The 18971-nt window shown below is 39.8% G+C and overlaps 1 protein-coding gene across 18 annotated transcripts in view; it reads right to left on the bottom strand.

Annotated features, from left to right (window-relative positions):
• Mlip (muscular LMNA interacting protein) overlaps positions 1 to 18971 on the bottom strand; it is a 243963-nt gene that overhangs the window by 9810 nt on the left and 215182 nt on the right. For 16 of the 18 annotated variants that reach the window (XM_060384729.1, XM_060384731.1, XM_060384730.1 and 13 more), the window contains one exon: positions 199 to 273. The exons of the other annotated variants lie outside the window; for them this stretch is intronic. In XM_060384729.1, coding sequence (XP_060240712.1) covers positions 199 to 273 — 75 coding nt within the window. The remainder of the gene's footprint in view (positions 1 to 198; positions 274 to 18971) is intronic. 18 annotated transcript variants of the gene reach the window in all.

Below are 18971 nucleotides of genomic sequence, written 5' to 3'. Positions count from 1 at the left end.
ACAGAGGCCATAAATTTAAAAAAATAGCAAAGAAGGATACGTGGGATGGTTTGGAGACGAAAAGGGAAGGGATAAATATTGTAATTATATATAATCTCAAAAGTAAAAATGTCACAATTTTGGTAATATTGAAAGAAATGCAGCTGGTGTACTTCAACAAGCAATATGACATTGATCTCCACTCCTATCTTACATTACCTCTTTAAAGTCAAGAGTGTCATGTTCAGGAATTGCCACCATGGGATGACCCAACTTCACAGAAAAGAGGCCCAGCTTGTGATCAGGAGACAAAGTGAGGAGAAACAGATGTTTAGATTTCATTTCAGCAGATCATTAGGTAACGACATCTAATATTTTACGACAAACAGTAGTAGATTGTACCATCTGTAAGTATTGGGACTTGAATATTATTTCGAATGTACGGGAAGTGTTTTGGCAGGTAATGGATACTCTGAGCACACATCGACTCCAACGGTCCTTAGCAATACAGCAGATACTGTCATTAGTTACTCACTGAATGCATGCTGGAAACACTGATAATTTTACAGAAATAGGGCTAATGGAAATTGGTGTTTCAAGCCTCGTAAGTGGGCCCCTGATAATATAGTTCAAAAGTAAAAACGGCTCATGCTCAGACTCACAACAAATACACATACATCTCAAGGCAGTATTCAATAGCATATTGTTGTGAACTTCAATAATCTCAAAACATTATAAATTTTGTATTTCCACCAGATTAATATTGTTATAATATAATGCAACACAGCAATGTTTAACAGGAATATGTTCTTCCCCTATGTGGGAGCTTTTATTGCACAGGTTTTCTGAGTGCTATATAGACCCTTAAATCCACTAAGGTAGAAGGAATTCCTCGATATGCCAGTAAAGGTCAGACAGTGACGCAGAGAATTTCTACTGAAACCTACTCCCTACCCCCTTTCTTTCTTTCTTTCTTTCTTTCTTTCTTTCTTTCTTTCTTTCTTTCTTTCTTTCTTTCTTTCTTTCCTTCCTTCCTTCCTTCCTTCCTTCCTTCCTTCTTTCCTTCTTCCTTTAATTCCTTCCTTCCTTCCTTCCTTCCTTCCTTCCTTTCTTCCTTCCTTTCTTTCCTAAGACGTTTTCACTGAATATCCTAAGCTGGCCTGTAACTCACTATATTGCTCAGCCTAGCTTGATCCTAACCCTTTCTCCCCTCAGCCCCCCAAGTGCTGGGATTATAAGTTTCCACTCAAAGCTTCATCTATCCTCTTTTGCGTCATCTCTATTGCTCCAGCTTTATCCTTTCCGACAGGGGCAAATCAGGGCTACAAAACTGACTAGACCCCTACACTCTCAACACAGTCCTTCTTTGAGCAAACAATGGGACAGTGGCTACCTGCCAATTATTCAAAGCAAGTTCAGAGAGGCCAACAACTGATAGAGCCCTGAGAAGCCTCTGGCCCTGGCTACTGAGGGCCCTCAGGAGGTCTCTCCCTGGAACCTTATCAGGCCCTACTCAGTTCCAGCAGCTTTAAGGAACTGAGCCTGCTTTTATTTAAAATTGTAACTCCACTAAATTCCAGCCCTTAAACTCTACCCCAGCTACAAATCCTCTACTTATCATGGAATCAGCAGTTCTCCTCAGCACGGTTGCTTAAATAGAATGGAGCCAGTCCAAGCTCTAAATAACAATCCGGGAAGCAGCCAAAAGCATCTATTGCCACATGATCTCATGGTCTCACTGACACAAAGCTTCGCTTGGGATCAGTCCTTATGTATTGCTCAAACTTCCAACCCATGTAATCAGTCCTGGACAGAACAGACTCTTAAATACACCTAGGCAAGGTGATAAGGTTTACAGTTTTATAACGGCACATTTTCATTATTCTAATTTCCTAATGCTTACAAGAAGAGCCAGCTTGAAGTTTTTTTAAAGCTTCGTAATTCCCTAAAAGCATTTTGTTGAAGATAGAAAAGCAACTGAGGCATTATGGGTTGCCCACATTTATATTACTCTCCTTCTTTCCAACATAAGCATTCATTACCTTAAATCAAGTTCATTATCACTTCAAATTTCAAAACCTATGTAGTGATTCCTTAATCAACCTAAGAAAACAGTAACTAACTAATCATAAGTAATTATTAAGTTCTAAATTACTTCCATTTGACCTAAGAATAATCTCTGAGTGAAGTAGATTTGGTCTTCCATCTTCTTCAAGGCAGCTGAAGTCTGCTGGTATCATGTAAAGTTCATGAGCTTATCATAATTAATCTTATACTTATGTGCTAAATTACTTGTATGTGTTTTCTTATTAAATATTTATTTGTTTTGTTTTGTTTTGTTTTCAGGTAATCTCTTCACTGTGTAGCCCAGGTTTTCCTCTAACTCTAATCCTCCTGTTTCCATCTCTTAAGGGCCCATGCCTGACTCTTCATTGAGATATCACATATCTAACCCCTGATTCACAGATAAGCCAGAGCACTAAGACAAAGAATGATTTATTGGTGTTCTGTTCAGGAAGTTGTCTCCTGTGCCAATGAGTTCCAGGCTCTTCCTCACTTTTTCTCCTAACAGGTTTAGTGTGTCTGATTTTATATTGAGGTCTTTGATCTACTTGGACTTTAGTTTTGCGCAGGGTGATAAGTATGCATCCATTTGCATTTTTCTACATATAGACATCCAGTTAGATCAGCACCATTTGTTGAAGATGCTATCTTTTTTCCATTTTATGGTTTTGGCATCTTTGTCAAAAATCAGGTGTCCATAAGTGTGTGGGTTTATTTCTGGGTCTTCTGTCTGATTCCATTGATTCACCATTCTGTTTCTATGCCAGTACCATGCAGTTTTTATTACTGTTGCTCTATAGTACAGCTTGAGAACAGGATAGAGATTAGCTCAAGAAGTTAAACAAAAACAAACCAAGTAATCCAATTAAAAAATGGATCACAGAGCTAAACAGAGAATTCTCAATAGAGGAATATCGAATGGCAGAGAAACACTTAAAGAAATGTTCAAAGTCCTTAGTCCTCAGGGAAATGCAAATCAAATCAACCCTGAGATTTTACGTTACACCCAGCAGAATGGCTAAGATAAATAACTCAAGTGACAACACATGCTGGAGAGGATGTGGAGAAAGAGGAACCCTCCTCCACTGCTTGTGGGAATGTAAACTTGAACAAACAGTTTGAAAATCAATCTGGCACTTTCTCAGACAATTAAGAATAGCACTTCCTCAAGATCCAGCTATACCACTTCTAGGTATATATCCAAAAGATGCTCAAGTATATAACAAGGATATGTGCTCAACCATGTTTGTAGCAGCTTTATTTGTAAAAGGCAGAAGCTGGAAACAATCCAGATGCCCCTCAGTTGAGGAATGGATACAGAGATTTTGTTACATCTACACAATGGAATATTACTCAGCAATTAAAAAAAAAGGGAAATCATGAAATTTGCAGGTAAATGTTGGGAACTAGAAAAGATCATTCTGAATGAGTTATCCCAGAAACAGAAAGACACACAGGGTATATACTCACTCATAAATGGATATTAGACATATAATATAGGATAAACATACTAAAATCTGTACACCTAAGGAAGCTAGTCAAGAAGGAGTACTCTGGCTAAGATGCTCAATCCCCATTCAGAAAGGCAAAGAGGATGGATATTGGAGGAGGGAGAAAACTGGAAACAGGACAAGAGCCTACCACAGAGGGCCTCTGAAAGACTCTACCCTGCAGGGTATCAAAGCAGATGCTGAGACTCATAGCCAAACTTTGGGCAGAGTGCAGGGACTCTTATGAAAGAAGGGGGAGAAAATAAGACCTGGAGAGGACAGGAGCTCCACAAGGAGAGCAACAAAACCAAAAAGTATGAGCACAGGGGTCTTTTCTGAAATTGATACTCCAGCCATGAACCACTCATGGAGATAACCTAGAACCCCTGCACAGAGTTAGCCCATGGCAGTTCAGTGTCCAAGTGGGTTCCATAGTAATGGAGACAGAGACTGTCTCTGAGAGGAACTGATTGGCCTGCTCTTTGATCACCTCCCCCTGAGTGGAGAATAGCCTTACCAGGCCTCAGAGGAAGACAATGCAGCCACTCCTGATGAGATCTGCTAGACTAGGATCAGAGAGAAGGGGAGGAGGACCTCCCTTATCAGTGGACTGGGGGAGGAGCAGGGGGAGAAGAAGGAGGGTGGGGAGGTTTGGGAGGGGAAGATTGGGAGGGGAGGAGGGAGGTACAAGGGGGATACAAAGTGAATAAACTATAATTAGTAAAAATAAAAATAATTTAAAAATGATTTATTTAAGGTCCAGAAGTAGCAATGTAGAGCAATGACTGGAATCTGGGAGACAGTTTCCAAAGACAGGGCAAATGAAAGCTACGTGAAGAGACAGGTCCATAGGGAGCCCTCTGGGTAATATAAGCAAGTAAGGGGCATGGGATGAGTGTTCAAGTTGAACAAAAGCCACTGGAAGTTATATTCAAGATATTGATGGCTGTGGGAATATATTATGAAATCCACTAGAGATGGGTGTGGCAGGGAGAAAGGTAGAAAAAGAGGGTGGAGGACAGGAAAGAAGGAAGAAAAATTTAAATGAGAGTACTGTTGGGGAAAAAAAACAATGGAATCAAGTTTGGGGCAATGTGCCTCTCCTACTTTCCAGGAATCACGGAGGCAGCAAATGGATGCACTGACTAGGACAGGTGAGCTGGGAAGTATGAAAGAAGAAATGGTAAATGGTAAAAACTCTGCTGGATGCAGAGGTTTGGTAAATCGTGAAGAACAGAGATGTTGAGTGATGAGGACAATAGAACACAGTAGACAAGTCCTGCAAGTTTCAGAACAGGAACAAATTTTAAAATATACTAAAGTCAGTTTTACACAATTGCTATACAGAGAAAAAGACACATATGGAGGGACGGAGGGTGACCCAAGCCTGCATATGTGGTCGAAACGTTTCGAAAATCAAACTATTTGGCAGAAGATGACAATGCAGCCACTCCTGATGAGATCTGATAGACTAGGATCAGAAGGAAGGAGAGGGGGACCTCCCCTATCAGTGCACTGGGGGAGGGGCATGCGTGAAGGGGGAGGGAAGGTGTGATTAGGAGGGGAGGAGGGAGGGGTTTATGGGGGATACAAAGTGGATAAAGTGTAACTAATAAAAGTTTAAAAATCTATAGCTGAAATTTGACTGTTCTTCATCTCAGCATTATCCAACATAAGACAGTGACTGATTGGAACGTGCAGGTGATATGAGGAAAAGCATGCTTCTCCCTCAGGAGGGTCCTATATAGCAGCGGAATTAGACCTTCGTACACTAATAGCTGCAGTTTTTAAATTACACACTCATTTGGTTTTCACTACGCGTGATCCCAGCTGCCAGCAAATTAGGATAAAACCTTGTGAAGTGTTGACCACCTCTGGGCTTTCTCAGACATGCTGCTGTGTCTCCAGGGGTCATCTGACCTTCCATAAAAAGAAAAAAAAAAAAAAAAGAGGGAATCTTCCCAGGCCAAGTCGAGAAATGAGACTCCAACAAGTCAAAGGAAGACACTTGGCAAAATGTAGGAAGTTTGTCCACAAGAAGGGGGTCTCAGTGCTGTGATATTTCTGGAATATTTCCTGTCTGAAGGGGGAGTAATTTTTTCTTGACTCACAGGAACTCTAAAGAGGAAGAAGTGCTGCAGGAAGTTTCAACATCTTGAAATTATCAATGAAAGACAAATTTCTGTCCAGAATTTCTTTCCTTAAGATTGCTTTATCCGAGGTCATCTACAATACCTTATAAACCTTCATCCCACCAATCTATAGAAACCTGTACCTTCTTCTGTCTCTACACTTAGCAACTCAAGGTATAGTATGACTTTTTTTACTTTTTTAAAATTTTTTATTAATTACACTTTATTCACTTTGTATCCCCCCTGTAGCTCCCTCTCCCTCCCCTCCCAATCCCTCCCTTCTTCCCCCTTCTCTACGCATTATAGCATGACTTTTATTTTAAAAAAATACCTCTAGAAAATAGTTATGAAATTCTACTGCAGCGAGAACTACAGAGCCCTGTCTGATTCCTTAATATAAAGCTAGTAAGATGAGACCACAAGTCTCTGTGAGTCCCAAATGATGTGCCATCCATCTTTTTTTTATTTTTTTTAATTTTTCATCAATTACACTTTATTCATTCTGCATCCCCCCATAAGCCCCTCCCTCCTCCCCTCCCAATCCCACCCTCCCTCCTCCCTCTACTTGCATGCCACTCCCCAAGTCCACTGATAGGGGAGGTTCTCCTCTCCTTTCTGATCTTAGTCTATCAGTTCACATCAAAAGTGGCTGCATTGTCCTCTACTATAGCCTGGTAAGGCTGCTCCCCTCCAGGGGGAGGTGATCAAAGAGCAGGCCAATCAGATTATGTCAGAGGCAGTCCCTCTTCACATTACTATGTAACCCAATTGGACTCTGAACTGCCCTGGGCTACATCTGTGCAGGGGTTCTGGGTTATCTCTATGAATAATCCTTGGTTGGAGTATGAGTCTCTGGGAAGTTCCCTGTGTTCAAATTTTCTGGTTCTGTTGCTCTCCTTGTGGAGACCCTGTCCTCTCCAGCTCTTACTATTTCCCAGTTCTTACCTAAAATTCCATTCACTCTGCCCGTCAGTTGGCCATCAGGCTCAGCATCTGCTTTGATAGTCTGTAGGGCAGAGGCTTTCAGAGGCCCTCTGTGGTAGGTTCCTAGGTTGTTTCCTGTTTTCTTCTTCTTCTGATGTCCATCCTCTTTGCCTTTCCGGATGGGGATTGGACATTTTAGTTAGGGTCCTCTCTCTTGCTTAGTTTCTTTAGATGCACAGGTTTTAGTGGGTTTGTCCTATGTTGTATGTCTATATGAGTGAGTATATACCATGTGTGTCTTTTTGCTTCTGGGACAACTCACTCAGGATGATCCTTTCCAGGTCCCACCATTTACCTGCAAATTTCATGATTTCCTTATTGTCTGTCCCTGGTGGACAACTCATCACCACGGAGAACAAGTTGATATGAAAAAATAAATTAAATTAAATAAAAATGAATAACACTGCTAGAGAGGAAAACATTTATGAAACTATAGAATTCTACATTTTCGAATAACTGGAAATTGTCTCCCATGAGACCTCACACATGGAACACACAGGTGTTTGATTCTCACAACAGTTCATGGTGCAGAGAACATTCTAGAAATGTCTCATATGTGCACAGGAAGAGGAAAGAGGGCCACGAGACCCTCCTGCATTTCTAAGTGCTGCGGCTGCCGCAGTTCCGGTAGGGAGGCTACGAGCAGCATCTCCCAATGAAAGGCGGAGGTAAGTATGCTTCCCACTCTTCCAGTCACGCCTCCATTTGATTGTACTCAAAATGTCTTCCTCAATTAACTTACATGGTGTTGGTGCCACGAAATTATTTACCACGGATCTTCGTAATTTTATGCCCATTAAAGTGCCAGGCATGTGAGTGGACACAGCAGTGAACAGTATTCTGGCCTTGGAGATTACAGTCTAGTGTGAGAAATGAATATTACTTATATTCTCATTAATATTTTATGTATCAAGTTATATATTAACGGTAATATACTTTACCAATGAAATAATATAGTTATACTACTAATAATTGCACATCCTATTACTGTTAATTATTATAGTGTGTTATGTTAATAATCGATTACATTATTGTGTTAATCACTAAGTGACATATGGTTATGATGATAATGTGACATATTACATATAATTATGGCAATATAATTATAATAACAAATAAAATAGCTGGGCCATGGTGGTGTATGACTTTAATCCCAGCACTCAGGAGGCAGAGGCAGGCAGAACTTTGAAAAGTTCAAGGCTACACAGAGAAACACTGTCTCGAAATTAAAAAAAAAAAAACAAAAACAAAAACAAATTTGAAAAGTGGTAAGTAATATATGATTACAATTGATATAATGATAAGACAAACACATAATAATGTATTAGGAAATGATAGTCCAAGTCTGGTGAGGGTTTATTACTGATAGACCTGAGCCAGTCTAGAAAAATGTGAGAGAAACTTCCGAATGGACCAAGCTGCCTCCTGGAAGTAAGGAACAGGAAATACACATATGGACCCATTTACTAAGAAGGAACCATAATTAGGATAATTGGCAGGTCGGGAGAAAATTCAGAGGGAATGGATGACACAGGTGATTGAGAAAGTGTCAGGAGAATTGCTGTGCAGATATCTGTAAGCGTCAACTCCACTTCATAGTCAATGAGCAAGCTCTTCAATTTGCTAAATGAATGAGCACTGTAAAATTGGAGTTTGTCTCATTTCCCCACTACAGGCTGCGAGATGATAGGCCCTGCCATATCCTAGCAATTGTGCATCAAAAAAAAAAATATGACTCATGATTCCAGGCCTGGGGGCAATACAAAAGCTCATCAGTGCTCTGGGTTGGTCTTTATGAGAGTCAGTACATCGCCTGTTTGCAATGAAAGACTGGCTTCTGTCTACTTCAGGAAAATGCCACTGCTTCCAAACGAGAACCAGCTCTATGTCCTAAACATTTCATTTAGTTTAGTAAATTTAAACTGTAAAGGTAGAAAATATGAGTAGCTTATTTCTTACATTAAAAAGAATGCATTTTTGGTAGCACCCAAAGGTTTACAAGTTTGTCTTTTCACCAATGCCCTATTATAACCTCTTTGTGTCTCAGTTTCCTGATTCATAAAATCAGCCCTAGGCTGAGGGGGGTGGGTAGCTCAGTGATGGAACATTTGCTTACTGTGTATGAGGTTCTGAGTTTGCCATCCAGCACTAAAAAAGTAATAACAACTAGTATAATTAATTATTCAACTAAAATAAAATATTGACCCCAATGGAATAGAATTATGAAAAGGAGAAACAGTTGATTCAATAAAAGGTCTTTGGAGGTAATAAGTAAAGTATATCATATGTATATATAGAAATGTTATGGTAAAACATGTTACTTTGTAAACTTAATACATGCCAATTAAAAGGAAAAAAACCTAGGCCCTAAATAGATGTTCTCAAATCTATTTTTCATTTGGCCAATTTATTGCTTCCATGATTCTTTAGAAAACACTATTGGTTGAGAAATGACACAATCTCCAAATGACAGTTCTTTCCTTTTTATTTTTTTATTTTTATTTTTATTATTAGCTACATTTTATTAACTCTGTATCCCAGCTATATCCTGCTCCCTCATTCCCTCCCAACCCCAACCTCCCTCCCTCATGTCATCCCTGCCCCTTTTCAAGTCCACTGCTTGGGGAGGACCTCCTCCCCTTTCATCTGGCCCTGTTTTATCAGGTATCTTCAGGACTGGCTGCAAAGTCCTCCTCTGTGGCCTAGCAGGACTGCTCCTCCCTTGGGGGGTGGGGAGGTCAAAGAGCCTACCATTGAGTTCCTGTCAGAAATAGTCCCTGTTCCCCTTACCATGGGAAACCAATTGGCTATTGAGCTACCACAGGCTAATGGTGGGATCTAGAAAAGATCATTCTGAGTAAAGTATCCCAGAAGGAGAATGACACACATGGTATATACTCACTTATATAGACCTATAAGATAGGACAAACATACTGAAATCTATACACCTAAAGAAGATAAATAAGAAAGAGGACCTGGGGTAAGATGATCAATCCTCACTTAGAAAGACGAATGGGATGTGCATTGTACATAGGAGAAAACAAGTAACAGGACAGGAGCTTACCACTGAGGGCCTCTGAAAGATTCTACCTAGCAGTGTATCAAAGCAGATACTAAGACTCATAACCAAACCTTCGTTGGGTGCAGGGAATCATATGAAAGAAGAGGGAGCTAGTATGATGTGGAAAGGATAGGAGCTCCACAAGGACCAAATATATCTGGGCACAGGGGTCTTTTCTGAGACTGTTTCTCCAACCAAGGACCATGTATGGATATAACCTAGAACCCCTGCTTGGATGTAGCCTGTGGTAGTTCTTTCCTTTTGAAGTTTCCTGTTCTGGCCCATAGCCAAGCTAGAAGCTCCAGCCATCAGATGGAGAAAGGACTCTCCCTCTCCCTGAGAATGTGATCTGAAGTCCTCAGTTCTTACTTCTCTCACTGCCTCCTTGTTTGGACCTTTTATAGACACTATCAAGATCCACAGAACTCTGCTCTGTCCTCCCTGCGTGTCATCACATCAGCTCAGCTGATGACATGTTGACACACATCACTTGATACATAGGCTCACTGTTTCATGTGTCACAGAATGCTTACTGGTGATTGCTAAAAATCACTTTTATCGCATTCCAATCTCAGTTCTTGAAATACAGTCAGAAAGCAAGGACCTTTTCTGCTCTGGTCACTGTGCCAGATCTGAAAAGTCCTCACATACACACGTTTCACTCTTTGCCTTTCCTGTACCATGCTATGAAGTAAAACATTGTCTTTCTCCAAAGGCAGTACTCTGTGCTCTAAGCGACAGCTTGTAGCATAACGGAATGCTTCTGTCCATGCTGTGTTCGGCCTGCTTAAAAATAAACCCCATTTCCTCCTGTTTGCTCACATTTTACCTGGAGTTGTTCCCTTCCCAGGCAGAAAACCGCTTCCTCGGGGGCTCAGCTGCACAACTGCAGTACTCACTTCATCTCAGTGCAGGGCCCCAGGCCATAATAAAAATGGAGCAAAAAAAATCTATATACCAACACGGTCCTAGGGGCAAAGATGGATTATAGAAATTGAGATTGGAATTGACAAGGAAGAATATTTTCCATTCTTCTTGTCTGTCTCTTAAGGGCACAATTAGTTGCTTAGAATTGCACATAAAATACTTAAAATTATTTTTATATCCCAATGCTCTACTACAATTAAAAACCAAATATTTATTTTTTTTTTCACAAAGAAAATATTTTATACTTTATCTATACTTTATCTTCTGTATCCTGTAAGTATTGCTGTTTCATTTGTATGACATATAATAGGAAGTAAATGGATCTGTATTAAAAGTCTCAATTACAGGAATACTTTCCAGTCCCAGCTGCACATCCTTACTCTCAATCTAGATCTTTTTCACTGACAACACGTTCTCTAAAAGCTGTAGAGAACCAATCCTAGAGCCCAGTGCTTTGTGAACATCTATAGATTGAGGTGTAACAAATATCTATAGGACTATTTAGGAAGTAGAGTGACTATGAAATGATAGAGTCGGGCCATCTCCCATCCCTCTTCATCAACCCATATCATCAGGCTTTACCTGGTTGTTCGAGACCTCCCTTCGAGCAATAGGACTGAGGATGGATGAGGCAATGCTGAGGCATGACAGTGTATATGGATGAGTAGGTCGAAAGGTGAGCTAAGGATAATGTGAGTACCAATAACTCACATTAGGTTGTCTTAAATAAGGTGGCGCCTATCAGCCCTGGGTTGGCATTAGACCCCAACTCTTCTGCCGATATATACCTCTATGCATTTCTTCAAACTATGTTTTCAAAACCATGTAAGCTATAGCCAACCCTTTACTCTGTTGTTTTATATGCCTTAGAACTGTCAGGACACCGGGTATCCCTTTACCTCTATCTAGGTCTTCCCTTAACTGTACTTTGCCAACAGATACTGTAACTTGCCCTTTGAGCGTGTCCGTTCCTGATGAATTTGAAAGTCTAAGATCTCCATTTTTAAAAAAAAAATGTGTCCTAGCCAGATGTGGTGGTGCATGCCTGTAATCTCAGCACTGGGGAGGCAGAGGCAAGTGGATCTCTGAGAGTTCAAGACCAGCCTGGTCTACAATGAAAATCTAGAAGATCCAAGGCTACACAGAGAAACCTTGTCTCAAAAAAGAAAGAAAGAGAAAGGAAGGAAGAAAGGCATAAGGTGTGTCTTCATTTTCCTCTATGTTCTCTCTAGAATCACAAGAAGGGTATTTACTAAAGTATCTCATAGAAAAATGCCATGCTCAAAGGGTAATATCTAGAAAATTAAAGTGGAAATGTCGTGGGCTGGGGACATTAGCTGAGCTAGTTGTTTGCCTAGCATGGGTGAGGCCAGTACCACTTATATCAGGCCATCTGGGGTATATGAGATCCTGTATCAAAACCAAAATTTTATAATACCACATTTGTCTAAGGTATCAATCAGAATTTTAATGCCCATTAAATTTTCATTCAGGTGTGGACCATAAAATATATGGCATAGAAGACCACAGAATATTTGCCAAACAAAAAGTTCCTTTAAGACTTCTTTTTATTCTTAAATAAGAAAGGAAGAATGCAGGGGGATATTAAAAGAAGTGCAGAAAGCAAGGGCTTAAGACGCGCATATACTTATGCAGCAGCAGAAAGTTGACTTGTCGAGGTGAAATGCCTCCACCAAGTTCTCCCTGAACTGAGCAATTGCTCACTGAGAGAAGTGTGCCCTCACCTCCCTAAACTTCTGCCACCAACAAGAACTGACTGAAGTCAGAGAGGAAGACTCCTCCCTTGTGTGTGGACAAGTTCCTTTCTGTGTCCTTGATCCCTCTCCTTAGGAGTTGGGCCAAAGCTGGCCTTTGCCTGAGAACCCATTTGTTCTTCTCCCTGCCCCCCACCGTGAGGACTCTCTCCCTTGCTGACAGTGTGTATTTGTAAAGAGCACTTATTCAATAACCTAACAGATCATTGCACCCTATCCTGGTCTCTTTCACTCAAGAACCTGATATAAATTGCCATGAGAATTATGGCCAGTACATGCTGTGAAATGCCAGCTCCGTTTTCCTTAGCTTTTCCATCAGGATGTGGTACAACTGGTGGCATATGTCTATATGACTCCATGCCTATACAACATACATACAGGCAATACATTTTAAGGATGGACAGCGTGTTATCTGAATATATATATATATAATCATTTATTTATTACAATTTATTCAATTTGCATCATGGCTGTGGCCCCCTCCCTCATCTCCTCTCCTCCCAATCCAATCCTATCAGTGGACTAGGAGAGGGGCACAGAGGCTTAATAGAGCTTTAAATTAACAAAACCAGAAATGGAAAAGGGGGCATAACAACAGTCACTGTGGAAATCTAGAGAATCAATGAGGAGTTTAAAAACCTGTATTCCAGGTTTAGATTTGGAAAAATCTAAAAGAAATTGATAATTTTCTTGACATATCACTCATCAAAGTTAAATCAAGATCAAGTAAGCAAATTAAACAGACATATATGTCCTAGTTAAATAGAAGCAGTAATGAAAAGTCTCCCAACCAATAAAAGTCCATGGCCAGATAGTTTTAGCACCCAGTTCTACCAGAATTTCAAAAGAGTCAGCACCAATACTTCTTAAATTATTCAACAAAAAAAGAAACAGAAGGAACATTGCCTAATTTGTTTTACCAGTCCGGTTACCCTGATACTCAAACCACAAAGACCCAACAAAGAACCCACATGATCATAGATGCAAATTTTTTTCAATAAAACACTTGCAAAATGAATCCAAGAACACGTTCAAAAGATTATCTACCATTATCAAACAGGCTTATCTATTTAAGTATGTTGAACTATCCCTGTACTTAAAAAAAAAAATCTTCTTGATCCTGGCGGATTGTGCTTTTGATATACTTTTGTTAGCTACCAAAGAAGAAAGGTAAACGCCAACCCAGCTACAAAACTTTTGATCTACAAGAGTGAACTGCTTACAAGGCATGCTATGTAATAGTGGCACAAAGCTTGTAGAAGTAAACAACCAATATTTGATAGAATTTAAGGCCAACTCCAAGAAAAAGAACCCATCCCTGACACTGCTCAGATGGCCAAGAGCCTGAGGCTAGAGAGGCCATGGACCTAGAGGTAGAGCAAATAAAAGCATCCTGCTAAAGAGACTCCTGATAGCACTCTGCTATATCGGTGTCTTGCTCAGCCATCATCAGAGAAGCTTCCTCCTGAAGCATATGGGAACAAATAGAGAAACCCAGAGCTAGACAACGTGTTGAGAGTGAGACCTCAGAATACTCAGTACTAAAAGAGATTTCTTTATCAAATCTCTCCCCTCAGGATTTAGGGAAGAAATAGGAGGGAAAAGAGGATAAAAGCCAGAGGCAATGGAGGACACCAAGGAAACAAGGCCTCCTAAACGTGCAGAACTAACATACAAATTAACTCACAGGGACTGTGGCAGCAAGCAAAGAGCCTATATAAGTCTGGACTAGATAAGGTGAGAGAGGAAGTGGACACAAGCTCCCAAACCTAAGCCAGAAGCTATCTCCAATTGATAGGTTTTTTTCCAGTGGTGTTCCACTGAGCATTCAAACCACCCTCAAGGCCAAGCCCAATACCCAGCAGTAAATGGCCAACACAAATCACATTCAAAGGCAAATTTTGCTTTGTCTTATAAATTTTTGTCAGGGTTTTGGGGCTTTTTTTTTTCTTATGGGCACAGTTCATATATATTGTTTCTGATCTCACATTATCATATAATTTCTTTGTGTGTGTCACTGCATATATATATATATATATATACATATATATATATATATCTTTTTTGAGTTTTTTCTATGGCTCTCTTTTTCTGTTATATTGTCGTTGTTGTTATGTCCTATTCTGTTTTTTTCTTTTATTTTTATTTTATTATTGTTAATGCCTGTTTGTATTCTAATGAGAGGGAGAAAAAAAGGGGTGAGGATTTGGGTGGTATGAAAGGGAAAAGGATTTGGGAGTAGTTGGGAGAAGGAAAACTGTAATCAGAACATATTGTAAGAAAACACTATTTTCAATAAAAAGCAATAAAGAAGCAAAAAATGTCACAATGAAATATTTCAGCTAGATACTACATGTCTAATGCCACACAACAAATGAGCTCAGGAACAGATGTTTTTGTCAATAAGATTAAGCCAAAAGGAGAAATATGAATAAAAGAATGGATTGTTCTCAGCTTCCCAGAAGAAACGTAAAATTCAAGGGTTTATATAATTAAATTAAGAACATTTTCAGGATGACAACAAGGAGTCAGACACAGAGACACTCCCATTTGACATGGCAGACTGTCACAAAGGCTTCCACTCTGTTGAAATGTTCTCTCTGCCCTCTGGTGAAAAAAAACCTAACTGAAGAGCTTTGCTCCTTCAATTGTGCAAGTGCATCTGTTAAAATACCTGCTCATTGACATTCATTTTTTAATGTTAAAAGTCCAATTAATCTGATTTACCCAAGTGAACAGAACATTCTTAATGAACATATTGAAAGAGTCCATCCATTCTGAAAACAATTTCGCATCTGAAAACACTGCCTCTGCTCTGCTTTCCTGAAAAGTCTCTGAACATTAAAAACCCATTTTGAGTTTGATAAAATGTCCTAGTCCACCCACCACAAAGATTTTTCTCTTCTGAAGCATCCTAATCGCCATCCACTTCCCATTACCTCCAAAAAAATTGTCAGAAAAGTTTTCAAATTGAGAGCAAGGCCATTTATCTCTATCTTGATCAAAAATAAATTACCTTGGTTTATTCACTCAGACAGGTTTCTACTTGTATATACAGTTGGAGCGAAGCAAGCATGATTAATGAGGTAGTTATAGGCAGTTTTGCCTCCAAGTTTCAAAATGACTTTTTTTTAGTAAAGTGACTGCCAAAGTATATTATTTTTGTTTTGTGTTTTTATTTTTTTATTTTTTCTTTCTTTCTTTCTTTCTTTTTTTTTTTTTTTATTTTTGCTGTGTAGGTTGTTCTTGAGACCTGAGCAATTCTCCATTTCCTCCTCCCCTGACGTGTGCTGGGTTGTGCTCGGTGTTCATTTTTGCCAGAATACATCCATTGTTCTCTTATCCGCTAACCTTTAGCCCATGGCTGACAAAAAAAGGTTGGGGTCCGGAGACAGAGTGTAGGAGGTTGATGATAAGCCCAGACCCCGTTGAGAGTGCTTACTGTGACTATGGGTGTCGCTCTGAACTACCAGCCTCCATTGCTCTCTGCTTGCTGGAGGCAGGCTCCTGCCTTCCTGTTGGGCTCCAGTCCTGAATTAGATGGTGCAGTGTTTGAGCAGACAGAAGCCTCTGATCTGCAGGTAGCAGCAACGGTGGAGATGATGGAGCTGCCTGACCGAAAAGGATTGTGGGAAAGTTTCTGAAGAGCAACAAATCTAGCACCAAATTCTAAGTCATCGTGTATAATATCATACAAACTGCCTATGGTTTCCACTCCTGTTTCCTCGTGTAGACAGAGAATGAAACCTACTTCATATTTATTTTGAAATTTAAATAGAAAATACTGTCTGTAAAGTAAAAATCCATTTCCCCCATAAATATCAGTTTCTTCTCTTATCAAAATTCAGGGACTCCTCAATTCAGGACAAGCCACCACTAAGACACTTATGATATTCAAGTGCTCCCTGCTGGCTGGTGGAGAACCTGACCAAAAGATGTGCCTGAGATGTTTTCCCCAGATGCCCCTCCCCAGTTCAAACAGCCCAAAATGCCCACAAATACGGAAGGCCATCTAGCAATCTGACCTCTTGCTAACCATTCCCGTGGGTCCTGATCCGCTTGCTCCTTCCACATCAGACCAGCCTGCTGGTATTTTCGCAGATGAGCCGTTTTCTTTTTCCGGTTTGCTGTCTTCCCTCCCACTGCTCCCTCTCACCCGGCAAGGGCCATTGCTTCTTTCACATCTCATATCCCCAATCACATCCTTCCTCCATCAGTCCTGATTCATCAGAGGAATTTAGGACCTCAAAGATGCCAGGACATTTGCGTGGTGATTGCGCTCATTTTTTTTCCTTGTTTAATTTCTTACTTTGCTTTCTTCTACACCGAAAACAAATTCCTAGTTAAGGCTTTACGCCTCTCTCTGCTTATTCCCTCTGGCTTGGGCAGCACTGATCTGAAAGGGCTTTTGCCTACTGGAGAGTCAATAAATCTTTGTGACACAAATAAATAATTACATTGTGTCTGCTTCTGGATGCTAGGGCTTCTAGATTTCAGCATCAAATCGATATCATCTATAGTCTTTGTTCAGGAAGAGAATGAGGTTATGAGTTAGACAAGGTTTTCATAACTTTGAGCCTAATTATGTCGATTGATGTTCATTTCATCATCTTGAAGCTTGGCTTATTTCAGTGTGCTAGGTTCCTCTTAACTGAGCTTTGTGTTCCTAAATCTAAATATTTAAAACTTACCTTCAGGACAGAAATGGTTTCAAAGCTGCCCAAAGCCTTTAGGCCTCCCAATAGGTCAAGGTTAGGATTACTTTAGGGTTTCCTGGTCCAGATCAATTATTACCAGCCTCCCCTTCTGTTCATTGATACTTTTTGTTAAAACATCAGAGGAAATTGCCTTTCAGAGGATTAACTCATACTTGGATAATATGCATATAACTTTAACATCGTAATCCACTTGCAGGAATTCTGTGTGGGTGAGGAGCTTGTGGCTTTCTAGCATTCCTAGTAATTCTGATACAGCCATTTCAATTTGTGGTGAAGGCAGAGTTTCAAAACCAAGTCAAGTATCCTGCAATTATCACCCACAGGGAGAAAAAAAAGAATTAAAAATAAGATAGAGCCAATAGCATTTATGTAGATTGAATTATACTGTGATATGAATTGCTGGTAAGAGGCTGTATCTACAAAATCTGATGAGCTGATGAGTAAAACCTCCACGATTGTGGAGAGGTTGGGTTGTTGCAGGTCCATAGCACAGTTAGTATATGTAATGGGCTATTTTTTAGCCCTTAAAGAGCTATTTATTGCCTGCCTCTGCAAGCATTATGATAAACAGATAAATACTGTATTATCTTAACAAAACCAGCTTCTCCACTAATCAAAGTGCTAAGAATGCTATTAGATAGCTTTGGAAGCTCAGGGCTGAGATTTCTCCACCTGGCTCTAACCTGCTTCTCTGATGTTTTCACCACTGTGTGTGTGTGTTTAATTTTAACAACTTTTATTATTATACTTTATTACAATTTATTCAATTTGTATCCCAGTTGTGGCTCCCTCCCTTGTCTCCTCCTAATCCCAATCTCCTTCCCTCTTCTCCCCCTAAGCCCTTCCCCTAGTCCACTGATAGAGGAGGTCCTCCTCCCCTCCTATCCGACCCTAGCCTATCAGGTGTCATCAGGACTTGGTTGCATTGTCTTCCTCTGTGACCTGGCAAGGCTGCAAACACATTGGTGTGAACTCAGTGGCAGACTCTCTGCTCACCTCACCAACGTGTTTTTTAAAAGGGCTTGATTCAAGACTTTATATGTTCTGTTACCAAACAAATTTCATGAAACAGCTTCCGTGGGATTTGGAGTAACTTAGGTTTGTGATTCCAGGCTATTAGTGTCGTTCATAAATAGCATCAGAATAAACCATTTTATTTATTTTGAGGTTAAGAATAAAGAATGTGTGTGTATGTGTCTAGAAAACACTAAGGCAACGACCGGATGTGCACAAGCAGAACATTAAATCCAAGTAGAAAAGAAGGTGAGCAAATGAAAAAAAAAATGCACATGTGAATAAATGGGGGTATTAAAAAGGGAATATGCTTCTGTTAAGGAAAAGTCATTTGAAATGAAGACATGTCTTTGTAGTTACACTGATGGATTATTTCTTTCATCCTAACATCAAATTTATATTAATAAAGCTATATATGGAAAAGAAAATTAAACTCAATACTAAAGTTGGAACATGCAAGTAAAAATTTTACTTGATTCTGATAACAATCTAAAGATTTTATTCTTCTCCCAAGGGGTTGAATTGCTTTCTCAAATATAGGCATAAAATAACTTAATGATTCACCAAAAGAAATGCAACAACAGGTATCTTATCAGTATGGCTGAAGTGGTTTGTTACTGAACAGACCAAATCAGTTAAAAAAAAATATTTAGGTTGTTTCCAGATTCTGGCTATTACAAATAAAGTTGCTATGAACATAGTTGAGCGAATGTTCTTGTGGAATAGTTGAGCATATTTCAGATATATAAACCCAGGAGTGGTATAGCTGGATCTTGAGGCAGCACTATTCCCAGTTTTCTGAGAAAGCACCAGATTGATTTCCAAAT

This window comes from Meriones unguiculatus, chromosome 6 (genome assembly GCF_030254825.1).
Source record: "Meriones unguiculatus strain TT.TT164.6M chromosome 6, Bangor_MerUng_6.1, whole genome shotgun sequence".
Classification (NCBI taxonomy): domain Eukaryota; kingdom Metazoa; phylum Chordata; class Mammalia; order Rodentia; family Muridae; genus Meriones; species Meriones unguiculatus.
This window is presented reverse-complemented; position numbering and strand designations above follow the sequence as displayed.